At 39.7% G+C, this 15,568-nt stretch overlaps 1 protein-coding gene across 2 annotated transcripts; it reads left to right on the top strand.

Moving 5' to 3' along the window:
- Positions 1-2,648: 2,648 nt before the first annotated feature.
- LOC121518228 (5-aminolevulinate synthase, nonspecific, mitochondrial-like) lies at positions 2,649-7,890 on the top strand. 2 transcript variants are annotated; one of them, XM_041800496.1, is made up of 12 exons: positions 2,708-2,771; positions 3,381-3,448; positions 3,663-3,868; positions 3,985-4,161; positions 4,318-4,449; positions 4,539-4,758; positions 4,897-5,081; positions 5,199-5,378; positions 6,112-6,276; positions 6,800-7,068; positions 7,242-7,404; positions 7,602-7,890. In XM_041800496.1, the coding sequence occupies exons 3-12, from the start codon at positions 3,679-3,681 to the stop codon at positions 7,760-7,762; spliced, it is 1,842 nt and encodes a 613-aa protein (XP_041656430.1). In that variant the 5' UTR covers positions 2,708-2,771; positions 3,381-3,448; positions 3,663-3,678; the 3' UTR covers positions 7,763-7,890. The 2 variants fall into 2 exon arrangements, with proteins under 2 accessions (XP_041656431.1, XP_041656430.1); XM_041800497.1 differs by lacking the exon at positions 3,381-3,448 and having other exon boundaries at positions 2,649-2,771.
- Positions 7,891-15,568: the final 7,678 nt, after the last annotated feature.

Genomic DNA, 15,568 nt, shown 5'->3' with positions numbered 1-15,568 from the left:
GATACAGCAAAGCAGCCCCAGAACATAACAGAGCCTCCTCCGTGTTTCACAGTAGGGACAGTGTTCTTTTCTTGGTATGCTTCATTTTTGCGTCTGTGAACATAGAGCTGATGTGCCTTGCCAAAAAGTTCCAGTTTTGTCTCGTCTGTCCATAGGACATTCTCCTAGAAGCTTTGCGGCTTGTCAACATGCAGTCTGGCAAATCTTGATATTCTCAGCTCTTCTCAGATCCTCCAAAAGACTGTTCCATTGTCTCAAAGTGAAAAAGTAAAAGCAACATCCCTGAAAGTTTTTCTTCTGCTCTGTGTAACAGACTAGAGAGAAGAGCCTTAGGGTCTGCGGGTCTGTCATGGTTTAAAACCTGAAACCATCTCTGAAAGGTAGTTTGGTGCAAAGCCATGTAGTGCTTTATAACCTAATAAAAGAAACTTAAAGCCACCAGTGTACGGGTTTTGAAAATGGTGTAATGTTGCCTCTCCTTTTCAAATGCTAATTTTAAAAGCAGCATTAGTATCTCTGGCTCAGAGTGAAATGGCCTAACTTTGGCAATGCTTTCAAGTGATGACATGCTGTTTTTGTGATGCATGCACATGAGCCTAAAAATCTAAAGCACAAAGATTACCACAAGACGTCAAGCCTCTTGGCTTGGGTTGAGTCGTATTTTGTAAAGTTTTGGGTTTCAGTTTCTCTCTCCTTTGAACCACTGATTGAATCATCTGCTTTTTCCAGGATGAACTGTTATATCCATCTGAATGAAAGTGAAAATAGTGAAACCATTTGTCGTGGTCAGCAGGAGACAGAGCTGAGCATCATTTGCGTAGCTCTGGAAATAGGTTATTTTTAAAGGCTTCTTCTCAAATGATTTATTTGATCTTTCAAAGAAAGCAAGATATATTTTTTAGAAAAACACAAATTGCACAGGATATGGTTTAAATCAGCATCAAGATAAAATGTCTTGTGTTGTCCACAGTTGCTGCCAAAATCTATAAACACGGTTTCCTCACAAGAGCTTTTATGAAAGTGAACACTTCTGGGTCTTTGTTGATCTTTTGTCCAGTAGATGGAGTCAGTATTCACCAAATGCAAAAAAATAACCATATAATACCATGAGGCAGTAATACTCAACATCTGGCTCCTTTCTGTAGAGCTTGGGAAAAAAATGAAGACCGTAAAAAAGGTATGTTTTTACAAAAAAAAAGAACCATTGTAAGTCACATCAGTCAGTTTGTTTCCCACTCATGAACAAAAGGTTTAAATTTTCAAATGTCATTGTCAACCTTAAGTTTTTGTTAGTATATTTCCATCAGATGTACATGAGAGAATATGCAAGATAAATATAAGTGATTGTTGTGAAAAGGGACATAACATTTTACAAATTTGACTGTGTAATTTCCTTTTACTTCTGTAATTTAAAGTAGTTAGCTGTAGGATGAGGTCTAAACTAACAGTTGTGTAAAGGAGCAGATTTGTTTCAAAATTATGACTTTTTGCCCATCATATTTAGATTTTTTTGTCAACTCTGTTAGACACACTAAAATGTACCAAATGTTTATTTAATAAAATGGTTTATTAATCCAAGAATCTTAAGTTTTCATCTAATAATGGTATATAGTAATTCACTTATAAAATGCATTATTTTCCACTCATTTTTTTATCGATCGCTCATCTGAAGTATGTCATGTCAGAATTTCATGATTTTTTTCAACTTTATCTTTAATATTAACCACCTTAAACTAGTCTTGTAAAATTGTTATTGTAGCATAGAATGAGATCAGCTCCTATTTTAATAAAACAAGCAAAATGAAATTAGCTGAGTACAATTTATTTTGTAAAATTATTAACAAATATCTGATGGAGTTGACAATGGGGATAAAAAGTAATGGTTTAAACTATCTTTTAACCCAAATAATTATCCTTCTTGACTATAGAGAAAAAATGTAAAAACAAATGTGATGGAGGCCAAATGTGGTGATAAAGAGAGCCAATTTCGACCATTAAGGTGAAATATGCATGTTTAAAGCTGGACTCTCAGTTTCAGGGCCACGCTTTGAGAAGATGTCTACTTTTATTTTATCTTAAGCTTAAACTTTAAATGCTTTTCTTGGTCTTTTGTAGTCGTACTTATGAAAAAGCACTGAATTGGACCCTTGGTTTCCTTCCATCATATTCATGAGTTGATGTTATTGATGGTGTGAACATAACTGTTGTAGTGGTTGACAAAGGTAAAGCTAGGCTTTGTGTCTTGTACTTGGGGGATCTTTTGGTACTTAATGTAAATTAAGTTCTCGAAAGAGTCTTGAAAGAATAGTGTAGACTACTTACTGGGAAATTGAGAAGTAAATATATGAAAGTTTTGATTAAAAAACCCCGTACACAGTCAAAATCGTAATGAAGTACGATAACTTTATTACAATTTTAAACAATTGCCACATTTCAGTGTTAGATAATTAAGTAATTGTGTCATGGGTGAGAAAAGCAACGCTGGTATTCAATTTGTTCAAATTTACGTTAAAACATGGTTTGATAACAAGTTTGAAAAAACATCTTCGTGGAGGACGGCCTTGTAGACTTCTTGTGTCGAATAAACGATCTTTGTCAGGATTACGTTACCCTCGGTGGGCGTATCTCCATGCTTGTGCAACATATCACATGTACGTCATCGCGGTGTCGTAATTTCTCAGGGCGAAGTTTTCGTAACGTACCGTATTGTCTCCAGATAACCACCGAGGTGCACGAGACAGAGACCCGTTTCATTATACAGGCTGTATCAGGTGAGTTAAAGCAGGTTTGTGAAATTTAAACTGACATGATGGTTTATAAGCGGGCGAGTTTACGTGTCTCGTGGTCCGATGTCATGTCCAGCTGTTTTTGGATGACGAGAAATTATCTTTGCCTTGAGCTGACCAGAAGCCAAGTGCTCTGTATTGATTAAAACTGATTATAATAACTATTTCTGTCAGTGTATTTTGCCAAATTCTCTAAATGCTGCGGGTACAAATATAACTCTCTCTCTACCTAGCTGTTGAGTTGAACTGATAATGGTTTTAGTTTTCAAAAGCTGTCTGACGCTTTTATATTGAAATATGTCTTGTCTTAAGTTAATTAATGAAATACTGTTACACGTGTAGGTTAATTAAGTAAAACTGTGTATCGTGTGATTAAATATGGAGGTGTAGTATTTGATAATCATAGGTACAATTCAAGCATGATTTTACACACAATTATGTGACTGTTGAGTGTCATATAACATTCAAAGGGGACCCACCCCCTGTTTTGTAATAAGTGGGCTTTGGGGAGCATGGTCTGTTACAGATTTGTCTAAATGTTATACTTGAATCACAGCCAGATGACTCCTTTTCTCCTCTGTCTGGACACTTGAGGTTGCTGGACAGGTTCTTGAATGGCCTTCCCTTTCCCACTTGTCAAGGACAGCTGACTTCAGAGCAGGGTGATTGAAAGTACTCCCTTGAGCTTTAGCCATAACATCCTTTGTGGCCTCAGTGGGTTTACATCAGTACTGCAGTTATGTTTCGCAGAGCATTTTGTGTGAATAACATCAAGGTGGACTGGGATTTTGTCAGGTGAAAATAACCTAACCTAGTTTCTCATGAGAATTTGCATGAAAACCAGCTCAACACTCTCTTTTTCTCTTTTGTATCCAGGTTGAGAGCATCTCATATGGACACAGTGATTCGCCGGTGCCCTTTCCTTACTGCTGTGCCCAGTGTGTGCCTGCAGCTGGCTGGGAAGTCGTCGCTGGTGAGCTATGCCCAAAAATGCCCGGTGATGATGGATCTGGCCACCAGACCTCTGGCCAGAGCTCTGTCCTCTTCAGCTTCTGCATCCAAAGGCACTCCAACAAATGATGGTTGGTTCATTACATTATACCCCAAATAATCAAATCTAAGATCAGCGCAAGCAGTTGTGATTTAATTGTGTGCAGTGATTATTCTTCTAACTAAAGTCAAAAATTTGTTCTTTCAGATCAGAAGTGTGGAGTCAAGCTGCCCTCAGGTCATGTTCCCCCTCCTGCTTGCTGGCCTGCAGGCTCAAAATGTCCTTTCCTGGCTGCAGAAATGGTGCAGAACAATAACAGGGTAGTAAAGGAGGTCAGCACGGAGCTGCAAGAGGACGTCCAAGGAGTGCATTCTATCTGCACAGGTAACATTTGCACAGACGCACCTGTAACCGGATATCCAAGCATTTATGTAAACTGTTAAAGGTCATTGTCAGGACTAGTGACATTTAAGTGTGCAGCTTTTGAATGTTTGGCATTGTTATAGTATACATAGATGAGTGTGTTTTTCTTTCAAACAGGGAAAACAGATGTGGAAATTTCAGTTGTGGATCTTATTGAGGCAGACAAGGCCAACATAAGAGCTCCAAAAGATTATTGTAAACCCAAATCCAGTGAAGTGTCTCACCTGCTAAAAGATAATCTGCCTAAGGGTAAGAATGTCAGTCTTCTTCCTCATTATTTGTTCTCATATATTGTAAAAAATATGCTCTCTAAACTGACCTCCACTTTCCTCCATCAGCTGTAACCTTCAAGTATGACAAGTTTTTTGAAAAGAAGATTGAGAGCAAGAAGACAGATCACACGTACAGAGTTTTTAAGACAGTGAACCGGCGCGCTCTGTCGTTCCCCATGGCAGACGACTACTCAGAGTCTCTTCACGTGAAGAGAGATGTGTCTGTGTGGTGCAGTAACGACTATCTGGGCATGAGCCGTCACCCTAAAGTCACGCAGGCTATCATGTAAGTATAAACACTGAGGGAATATCAGATGGATTTGTGCTGTAAATATTAGTATAGTATAAATAGTAACAGTATAGTAAAACTGCAAAAAAGGAAGAAGGATGTGACAGTCAAGGTAAAACCTTTTTTCTCTGAAAGGGACACTCTGCGAAAACACGGTGCTGGTGCAGGAGGGACACGAAACATTTCAGGGACAAGCAAATTCCATGTGGAGCTCGAACATGAGCTGGCTGACCTACATGGAAAAGATGCTGCACTGCTCTTTACTTCCTGCTTTGTAGCAAATGACTCCACATTGTTTACATTGGCAAAAATGCTACCAGGTAAATTCTTTTAAGCCTTGAAGTATTGTCACACATAACCTAAACAATCTGTACCTCTACTTTGATTAAAGAGAACTGAACATAAGGATTTCCCTCTCCCTGTGTTTCCTCCTCCAGGTTGTGAAATCTACTCCGATGCTGGAAACCATGCCTCAATGATTCAGGGTATAAGAAACAGCGGGGTCAAGAAATTTATCTTTCGTCACAATGATGTGAACCACTTACGAGAACTGCTTGAGAAATCTGACCCCTCCACTCCAAAGATTGTTGCTTTTGAGACAGTCCACTCCATGGATGGTAAGTGCACATTCCTTCTTTTAAAAGGGCATTCTAAGACTGTAGAACCAGCATTTAAACAAGAGGATTTTTCTTAATAAAGGTTAATCATTTTCAAAATTGTAAATAAATGTAATAACTGTTACTTGTGTTCTCAGAGTTATCGATTAATCCGTGGTGTGTGTTTACAAATTTTAAAGAATAATTTTATTCACTGTATTCTTTAGAAAACATGCAGGGGAAAAGGCTACAGCTTCAGACATTTTGCAGGGATAAAACAATGCTGTTTATGAAAGTATTTTAATAAATGCATTCATTATTATGTAGAAAGATGCAAGAACACTAGAGGAATTTTGAAAAAGACACAAGGACACAAGACGAGATCATGATGATTAAACCAGTGCAGGAAAGGCACAGGCAGGTTGTTTTGCAAAAACTGATTGAAAAGTGTAAGAAATAGATATTTGGTGCCAAAAATTTGAAAAGTGAAGATGCCTATACGTCTCCCTTTTTAACCTGATGGTACCAATCATTAGACTGCAAAAGTTTTAATATTTAATGACAGTGACCACCAGGTTTTACTGTATCTATAGTATCCGTGCATTAACATGCTTTTCTACTCTTGTTCATCTGTGCCTTGCCTCCATGTTAGTAGGGTTTTTTCCTCATTTTTAGTCCTTTACCAATCATGTCCTTGTACAATAAAATAGTGGTTTAAATAGTAATCATCTAATGAAAGCCATGCTCTCTTCAGGTGCAGTGTGTCCCCTAGAAGAGATGTGTGACATTGCTCACAAGTTTGGGGCCATAACCTTTGTGGACGAGGTTCATGCTGTGGGCCTGTATGGGTCCAGAGGAGGAGGGATTGGGGACAGAGACAGAGTCATGCACAAGATGGACATCATCTCTGGTACCCTTGGTAAGTTAAAACCTCATGAAGGAGAAAACTCTTATTACATCCTCATTACTCACTGCACATATGTGATAATGTGCATTTGATTTGCATAGTACTTTTAAAAACAAAGGTTTACAAAGAGCTTTGACATGTGCAGAAAAAAACAAAGCAACAGAACCAAACAGAATACAGAGACAACAGAACAAATGACAGCCAATAACAACAGAACCCAAGCAGTTCAAGAGACTGAACAAAAGCCTGACCGAGATAATAAATCAACAACTTCATAAGACATGAAAAACCCAGATGTCATGAGATCCCAAGCAAACCAAGACATCATAGACATCATTAGAGCGCAGACACCACATGACATTATAGGTACCATAAAAGCATAGGAACCCAGGCAACACAGGAACCCAGCTACATAAGTTGAGACTGAGAGGACCAAAGATTCAAGGTGTGAGCGATTAAAAGACAATGCCAAGGAATGAATAAAAGAGAGAAAAAAAGTAATGTGCCCCTCTTATTTGTGTTGCTTCCTCTCCAGGCAAAGCATTTGGCTGTGTGGGTGGCTACATCGCCAGCACTAGCGCCCTTGTGGACACGGTGCGCTCCTACGCTGCAGGCTTCATCTTTACCACCTCTCTGCCCCCGATGCTGCTGGCAGGGGCGAGGGAGTCTATCAAAGTCCTAAAGAGTGAGGAGGGTGGAGTGCTCAGGAGGAAACATCAGAGGAGCGTTAAGCTGCTCAGACAAATGCTAATGGACTCTGGACTTCCTGTTGTCCCCTGCCCGAGCCACATCATTCCTGTACAGGTCAGACAATAAGAAATCTAATTTACTGAGAAGTCCATGTATAAAGAAAGTCTACAGCCACAGGACAATAATTTCAGTGTTGCTATCAAATTGCCTTTTGTCTGTTGTAGTTCACCTACATCAAAGACACTTCAAAACTTCTTAAATCTTATTATTTATGAATCTGTCGGCAGGTGTCAGATGCAGAGAAAAATACAGAGATCTGTGACATCATGATGGCTCGTTACAACATCTATGTCCAGGCAATCAACTATCCAACTGTGGCAAAAGGAGAAGAGCTACTTCGCATCGCCCCCACACCACTTCATACACCCCAAATGATGAACTACTTTGTCGGTATGCCCACTTGATCAATTTTTATAAGTTCATTTCTGTGTTTTATAGTTGTTAAGAGGTACAGACATGTTCAATAGGAAATGAGCATTTTTGAGAGAACTACTTGATTTTCTGTTGTTTTGGGTTCATCTGACATCAGTTATTTTTTCATAGGCGGTTCTATCCTCATCTGTTTTTTTCTGCTTCTGTCTCCACAGACCGGCTAGTGAAGACGTGGAAGGAGGTTGGTTTGGAGCTGAGATCACACTCCTCAGCAGAGTGCAACTTCTGCCAGCAGCCTCTTCACTTTGAGTTGATGAGCGAGAGGGAGAAGTCGTACTTCAGAGGCCTCAGTCACCCCATATCTGCTGTAGCTTGATGTTGAGTGAAACACTAAATCCTTTACTAGCCTACCTCATCCTATCTTAGTTATTTATTGATTGAATTCAAGTATGTTGATTGTTCTGAATGCACATTTCGAGTAATAAATGTGTCGGTATGGTGCTATTACAGCCTCCTGTTTTCATTGTAAAATGTTGTGATTTTGACTCAAGATTAATAGGAAAGGAGAAGATGAAGCCATACCTCATGCTGAGCCAACACAGGAATAAATGCGATATGAAGCTTGATTTAGAAACAGGTATTGTTGCGAGGTTAAACCATTGCTTTAAGCACCAAGAATAAACAATTTACACAGACTATATTAAACTATTATTTCTTGATGCTGCTAGGTTTTAATGGTAAAGAAAATGTACATATCTATCTAGGTGCTGAAGTGTTGCAAGTACTAAATGTTTTGTATACCCCGCTAGCCTTTTAGTTCAGTACATAAGTCCTGAAGAATTCCTTCATTTACTAGACAACATTAAATGTTAGGAGGTCTGCAGGACAGAGTGATGTCAGATATTGGTTGCCTCTAAGCCAGGTAAATCATTTAAACTGTAGTAATAAACACTTTTTTGTAAAGTGTGGGGATGGTGCTCAATTTGTGCACACCTTTTCTGGTGATATTTGCAGTGTACATGTTCATTGTAAAAGTACTAACTTTTCCTCCATTCTCATTCATTTCTAACGGCTGTCCTCTTCCTGCCCCCCATCAGGCATTACTGGGCCCCCCGAATCACATGATTGCAAACAACCAAAATCATCATTGAACTTTAAATAGTTAAATGCTGCTTTTAATGGAAAATATAGGTGCAATACCTCCCTCAATCATGTGTTTTTAGTGTGTTACACAATCACAGAACTGGACTTAACATTTTACGTAGATTATCTTGTGATCAATAAGTATGCTATTGTTAGTTAGTGGTTCCTTCTTTAAACTCTGTTTTTCCTTTTTTTCCCCTTTTTTTTAATCAACCCAAGTTCTATCAGTATCCCCCTCTTTCTTTTCCTGATTTCCCTCGCTCTCCATTGCCCTGTCCTCACCAAAGAAAAGCAGAAGAGCCAAACATAAATCTAAAAAACAAATCAGACCATGCACCCAGGCGTTTTTTCTTAGCCAGTAAGCCTGTTGTTCTGGAAGCAAAAATGCTTCCCTTGATCCCTTGACCAACTGTCTGGCCAGTAATTATGAATAACATTATTGTTATTGAACATGTTGCTGTTGACATCTTGTTAGGTGGCTGTATTGGCAGGATCAGGTGTTAGTGGAGTATCAGGCTTCTTGGCAGAGGCACTACTGCTCACATCAGGTCTAATACTAGACTATCCAGGAGAGGTGAGTGTTTCATACTCTGTTTTCCCTCTGAAATGAAGTCTGTAGGAGTAGGCTAAGTTGGAGTTAAAGGACTTGGAAGTTGACTGAGATAAAGTGTGTGTATGCGATAGAATGTTGGGACTCTTAACGTTCCTGGACAACTGCCCTGTAACAACAGGCAGAGCAAACATGATTGGTCAACCCTACACCTGTTTTCTGTTGATAAGAGCAATGCAAAGCCGCTTTCCAGAGTGACCACGCCCCTGTTTGGGTGAAAACAAATCCCTAGCAGCAGTGGTGGTCGATTAGAAAACAGTGGAAGCAACACGATCAGACGCTACATTTTTTGTTTTGTGCCTCAAACAATTAAAAATACACAATTTAGGACATGTTTTTATCTTCAAATGACAAAGGACAGTAAAAGAAGCAATCTGTGGCTTTGGGCTAAAACTAGAGAGGAGTAAAGTGGGGCCTTAAGTATTCACTTTTTTTTAAAATGTTAAGATCCCTCACACAAGATACACTAAATTGCCAAAAGTATTTGCTCACTTGCCATGACTGGCATATGAATTTAAGCGACATCCCATTCTTAATCCATAGGGTTTAATATGATGTTGGTCCACCCTTTGCAGCTATAACAGCTTCAACTCTTCTGAGATGGCTCAAGGTTTAGGAGTGTGTTCATGGGAATTTTTGACCATTCTTCCAGAAGCGCATTTGTGAGGTCACACACTGATGTTGGACGAGAAGGCCTGGCTCTCAGTCTCTGCTCTAATTCATCCCTAAGGTGTTCTCTCTGGTTGAGATCAGGACTCTGTGCAGGCCAGTCAAGTTCATCCACACCAAACTCTCTCATCCATGTCTTTATGGACCTTGCTTTGTGCACTGGTGCACAGTCATGCTGGAACAAGAAGGGGCCATCCCCAAACTGTTCCCACAAAGTTGGGAGCATGGAATTGTCCAACTGGTATGCTGAAGCATTCAGAGTTCCTCTCACTGGAACTAAGGGGCCAAGCCCAGCTCCTGAAAAACAACCCCACACCATAATCCCCCCTCCACCAAACTTTACACTTGGTACAGTGCAGTCAGACAAATACCATTCTCCTGGCAACCGCCAAACCCATACTCATCCATCAGATTGCCAGATCAAGGAGTGCAACTCTTCATTTCAGAGAACACATCTCCACTGCTCTAGAGTCCAGTGGCGGCATGCTTTACACCACTGCATCCAACGCTCTGCATTGCACTTGGTGATGTATGGCTTGGCTGAAGCTGCGCGGCCATGGAAAGCCATTCCATGAAGCTCTCTATGCACTGTTCTTGAGCTAATCTGAAGGCCACATGAAGTTTGGAGGTCTGTAGCGATTGACTCTGCAGAAAGTTGGTGACCTCTTCACACTTTGTGCCTCAGCATCCACTGACCCCGCTCCGTCATTATACATGGCCTACTGCTTCATTGCTGTCGTTCCCAATCGCTTCCACTTTGTTATAATACCACTGACAGCTGACTCTGGAATATTTAGGAGTGAGGAAATTTCAGGACTGGAATTGTTGCACAGGTGGCATCCTATCACAGTACCACGCTGGAATTCGCTGAGCTCCTGAGAGCGACCCATTCTTTCACAAATGTTTGTAGAAACAGTCTGCATGCCTAGGTGCTTGATTTTATACACCTGTGGACATGGAAGTGATCGAAACACCTGATTTTAATTATTTGGATGGGTGAGTGAATTCTTTTGGCAATATAATGTATGTGATATCAGTTTATGACATCTCCAGTCACTAGATGGCGCCATTTGCCCAGTTAGACAGCGAGTCCGAACAGACATTCATTTGTACAAATAATTCCTTTATTTTATAATGTTATGATGTGAATCTTATTGCAGAAATGTCCTACTTCATATGTTTAACTCACTGGCTACTGAACCTTGGCTCTCAATGACTGTTAAACCATACCGTTTTTCGTTTTTTATGCTTTTAAATCCCCAATGACCCAACTTTCCCATTTACCACCAGTTATTTTGATGGAATGTTTACACCCAGACAGGGGCAGCCAAGAGCCCGAAATTTAGGAGCAGAAATACGTTTGCAAATACATAAAGTTTTGAGTGTGAAAAGAGAAAATTTCGTACGCTCGTGGAGAAAGTTCTGAACATGTGCTCAGAGAGAAATCAGAGTGTTAGTTTCACAAATGAGCAGAAGCAGGCTGAATGAGATGAGAAAGGTTTGAGCATGAATACATGAAAATTATATTTGTATATCAACTAAAATCATGATAAACCCCTAATTGAAGAGTTTATATAAAGGCAAGAAAAACATGTAGATCTATTTCTTTTGGGTTTTGTTAATGAAACAGCTAAAAATATGCTGATGTTGGACAGCATAATATCGTCTAAGGTAAAGGGAAAAGGTTGGAAACCACTGCCCGAAATATTGTCATCTTCTGCAAACAAAACACTCACATGAAAATATTTTATTTGGAAGATGGGAGAAACCTAGAATCAGATTATTGTGATATTAAACAATGTGAAATGCATATGAAAAAAGTCACTTCTGCTGGTTCGGCGAAAGGACACTGATGTTTTTGAACTGGCGTTCACGTATAATCAGCTTAATGGAAGAGTTGCGGTCATCTGGTCATTCATTCATGAAACACATGTGACATTCTTAGTTCCACCACTTGGGGGCATACTGGCTCTCCTGTTTGCAGCTGTGGGGCTGTTCCGTCAAATAACCTCCCTCCTTTGCAGATGACTCATAGTGGTGCAGCAGCTTTCACCATGAACCACTAGATGGTATCAGTAGAGAGCAGGATATTGTGTTTTCCATCTAGATAACATAGGAGATCATATTGGTAGTAATAAAATGCAGCAAATAGGCTTCAGTGTGCGTCACAGGGCATTTGAATGAAGCACACATGCAAAACATGAGATTGTAGAGCACTTTAAATGTTCTCTCAGATTTATCTGTTATTGATGTATTTGCCTGGTTATTTTATGGAGCATTTTCTTTCAAGATGAAAATGTTTTATTGATTTACATCTCTACATCTTTAATCTTTCCTTTGATCATCATGTCAAAAATTGGATGATAAAAAGCCCTTTACTCCTACACGCAGAGAAACATCAATGGAAAGGAAGCTCTCCTCCCATCTGTCTCATCTCTGAATGCATCCCACTGTACATCTGCACGTGACAGCGGTGTGTTTGTGTGCCTATCGGGTATGTGTGAAAGCCCTCAAAGAGGCTCTTCAGATGAAAAACCTGGGATCCTGTAAATCAAAGACAAAAAATGAGCTTGTGTTTGAAGCAAATTATGTAACCAAAGTGTTGGTGGAAGTGGAGCAGTCAGGTGACCACAGCTGTGATGCTCAGAGCATGAATGTTAGATCATTTTCAAACGTATAAACCCATACCTGTTGTGTGGGCTAATCTGGTTGTAAATTTTGAGATCCACACTTAGTCATGTTAGCCTTGATTTGTATTCATGAAGTGTATTATAATTTTTGCACTACAAAGTATTTTAAAGGTTAGAAAATTGAAGGGCTCTTTTGTGTAATGGTTGACCTCATTGCTGCCCCTTATTTTCTTCATCCACCCCTGTCTTTTAAACACTGCTCAGTTTCTTCTTGTGATAGTTCTGAGCAGGTACAGCATCTCTGGAGTTTCAGCCTGTGCATGAGGGGCCCTACACTCATGTGCTGGTTGGCTGTTGGAGGCAGGTGCCACGATGCTGCTGTGATGTAGTGTGGTGATGATATTGTGCCAGTTGTTGTGTGTCTGATCAGTCCATGGTTGAGAGCATTTGTGCATGTGTGTGTTTGTGCAGGTTTTAGCTCAATTCCTCATTCTGTGTTAATCCCGATGCTCTGCACATCTGTGTCTCCCCCACTCACGTGCACAGACAGATGAGCTACAAGGCTGGATTCCCACTGCACGCATCCCTCTCTATCTCTCTCCCTCTCTTCCACCATTTGAATACATTATTATACACATCATTAGTGAACCATGGGAATGTTGTGGTTGCATTCTAAGAAAAGACGCACATGCACAGCAGCATGCTTGTGAATCTCATATTGAGTCACCATGCAATGTAGATAGGAAAAGGAGGGAGAAAAAGCCTCCCTTGATACAATTCACCTTAGAAAAAATAGAAATCGAAGAGGACAGCAATTGCACGGGTGTGTCCAATCTCATGATAAATATTATCATGATGAAAGATTGCAGCATACTTCCTTAATGAAATGTTCTGCTGCTGTTCTGCAGAAAAATGCATCAACAATTCAAAGTAGAGAGCAGAGTAAGTGAAGGAAAACAGAGTATGCACTTCACGGAAGAGATGTTATATTTACAGGCTACTTTTTAAGAGTTAGTTTTCGAAGTGGAGGGTGTAATTTTATTGAAACACTGTGTTTCACATTTAATCCTGAATAATAACCCATTACTTGTGGTTATATCACAAGTTTTGTTCAAATAGCTAATAAAAGTGTACTGGTTATGTACTGTGTCTAATAATGTTGTCAAATGTTCAGTTCTTGGAAGAAAGTCCTTCCATTCTTGGCCCTTCCAGTCTTACTTTACTCTACTGAGGCCTGGATGTTGACTGATTGCCAGAGGCGCAGACTGGACTCCTTTGTGACAGCTTCTCTTCAGCGCATCTTTGGGTATTGTTGGCAAGATTATGTGTCTAGTGCTGACATGCTCAGAGGAGCGAGGATGGGAAGGGTCAGCTGCCTGATAACGGAAATGACAATTTTACAGGCGCACCTGACATGCTTTTCCGCACCTGATCCAGCTCACTGCATACTGGGTGCCCAGGACCCGGTGGGCTGGTGCAGATACCTGGAGCGACCGTGTGTGTCGTGGAGGGGGCAGCTGGGAGGATACCTGGCACAGGTCTGGAGGATGGCCATCAGGAGGCCAGAGCAGTACAGGACCAAGGTTGACGTGGCAAACTGGCATATGCTGACCTGACCTGAACCTCCATCGTATTAATAATAAGAACTCAAAAATCCCAAAGCTTTTCAAGGCAACTGTGGCTAAGTGGGTAGAGTCAGTCATCCCACAGTCGGAAGGTTGTGGGCTTGATCCCCAGTTCTGGCAGTCACCTAGACACCAATTGCTTCCACTCCTTTGCCGGTGCGTGTTAATGGGTTTGGATGCGTATGAATGGGATCAGCAAACACTGATGGTCAATACTCTATAGCAAACTCTTCTGTCAGTCTATGAATGTGGGGTGAGTGTGAACAGATAGGTGTGACCTCCAGGGTAAAAGTGCTTTTAGTAGTCAGAGCACTATACAAGCTCAAGTCCATCTACAATTCACTTTTCAATGTTACGTCTATATAATAAAAAGTGTGTTGTGGAGGAATTAATCCATCAAAAATGACAACTCCAGTACATGGACTTATTAGCATAGATACATGGGTAACGTTTAAATGTCGCAGACATATTTGTGCAATTCAGAGTTAGAGTTAGCTGAAAACAAGAAATTCCTTGGTATTAGGTGCCTACGTCTTCTATTTTTGTTACTGTGATACATAAGCTGTTTAACTTTTACAAGTGCCATACTGAGATTTTGAATTGTGGAAGCGTGAAAGCCCTAGTCTTTAAACCAAAATACTTATCATATAATCTTTGTCTAAAAAATTTCCAGGGCAGAACATTTTCAAATATGCTAGGCAAGAGGAATGATGTTAAAATAACTAGGGCTGTCATCTAATTGGGATTACTAAGAGCTACAATTGGTGCACTATTTTTTTTATCTTGATGAATTGCATGCATTATTGGATTTATTCAATCCATAACAAGTTCATTTTTCTGTAGATAAGTCTTCAGTTTACCTACATAAACAGAGTATCCAAACTGTAAATCCATTATCCTTAGATTAAGACTGTAGGAAGATCAAAAATGACACATAAACAGTTTTAAATGCAAAACAGTAGAATATTTGAATGCAATAAAAAGGGTGCAATTAATTGCAATTAACTACAGAAATCTTGAGATGAATCATGTTTAAAAATCTTTTGACAGCCCTGAAAATAATTCTGCATTTTACGACTGATAATGCAATCTTCCTTTATTTGTTACATGTACTAATAAAAAAAACTCCCCTAAAAGTATTATGCAAGCTGTAATGCAATACTATTGCTATGCAAAAGTAACGTATGAATAGCTTGTCAGAATAAATGGCATAAAATATACCCATGTTATAGCTTAATGATGAGGTCGAGTGGAGCATAAGTCAATCTTAAATATGTGGAAGTCAAATATGAAGACTGTCAATCATCTAAAACATCACAAATCTGCTTTAATATCACAAATAACAGGAAATTAGGATGTTTATGATGGACAAAGGAATTCCATTGATGTGTAGTGATATCAAACATTTTTGCTATGGCTTTAAATCATAAGGAATAAACTCCTCCCTCTTGAGTTGCTCTACTGTCAACTAAAAAAAAGCCCTCCCCGTGTATCGGAATGGTAAA

This window comes from Cheilinus undulatus, linkage group 11, assembly GCF_018320785.1.
Source record: "Cheilinus undulatus linkage group 11, ASM1832078v1, whole genome shotgun sequence".
Lineage (NCBI taxonomy): Eukaryota > Metazoa > Chordata > Actinopteri > Labriformes > Labridae > Cheilinus > Cheilinus undulatus.
The sequence above is the reverse complement of the archived record's forward strand: the minus strand, read 5'-3'. Positions and strand labels throughout refer to the sequence as shown.

What these genes read in the sequence shown, in the direction of transcription:
- LOC121518228 (XM_041800497.1), top strand. Translation starts at nt 3,679, where the DNA reads ATGGACACAGTGATTCGCCGGTGCCCTTTCCTTACTGCTGTGCCCAGT. An exon ending in AAAAGATAATCTGCCTAAGG is followed by an intron (nt 4,450 to 4,538) that starts GTAAGAATGTCA and finishes TTCCTCCATCAG; the next exon opens with CTGTAACCTTCAAGTATGAC. An exon ending in GACAGTCCACTCCATGGATG is followed by an intron (nt 5,379 to 6,111) that starts GTAAGTGCACAT and finishes TGCTCTCTTCAG; the next exon opens with GTGCAGTGTGTCCCCTAGAA.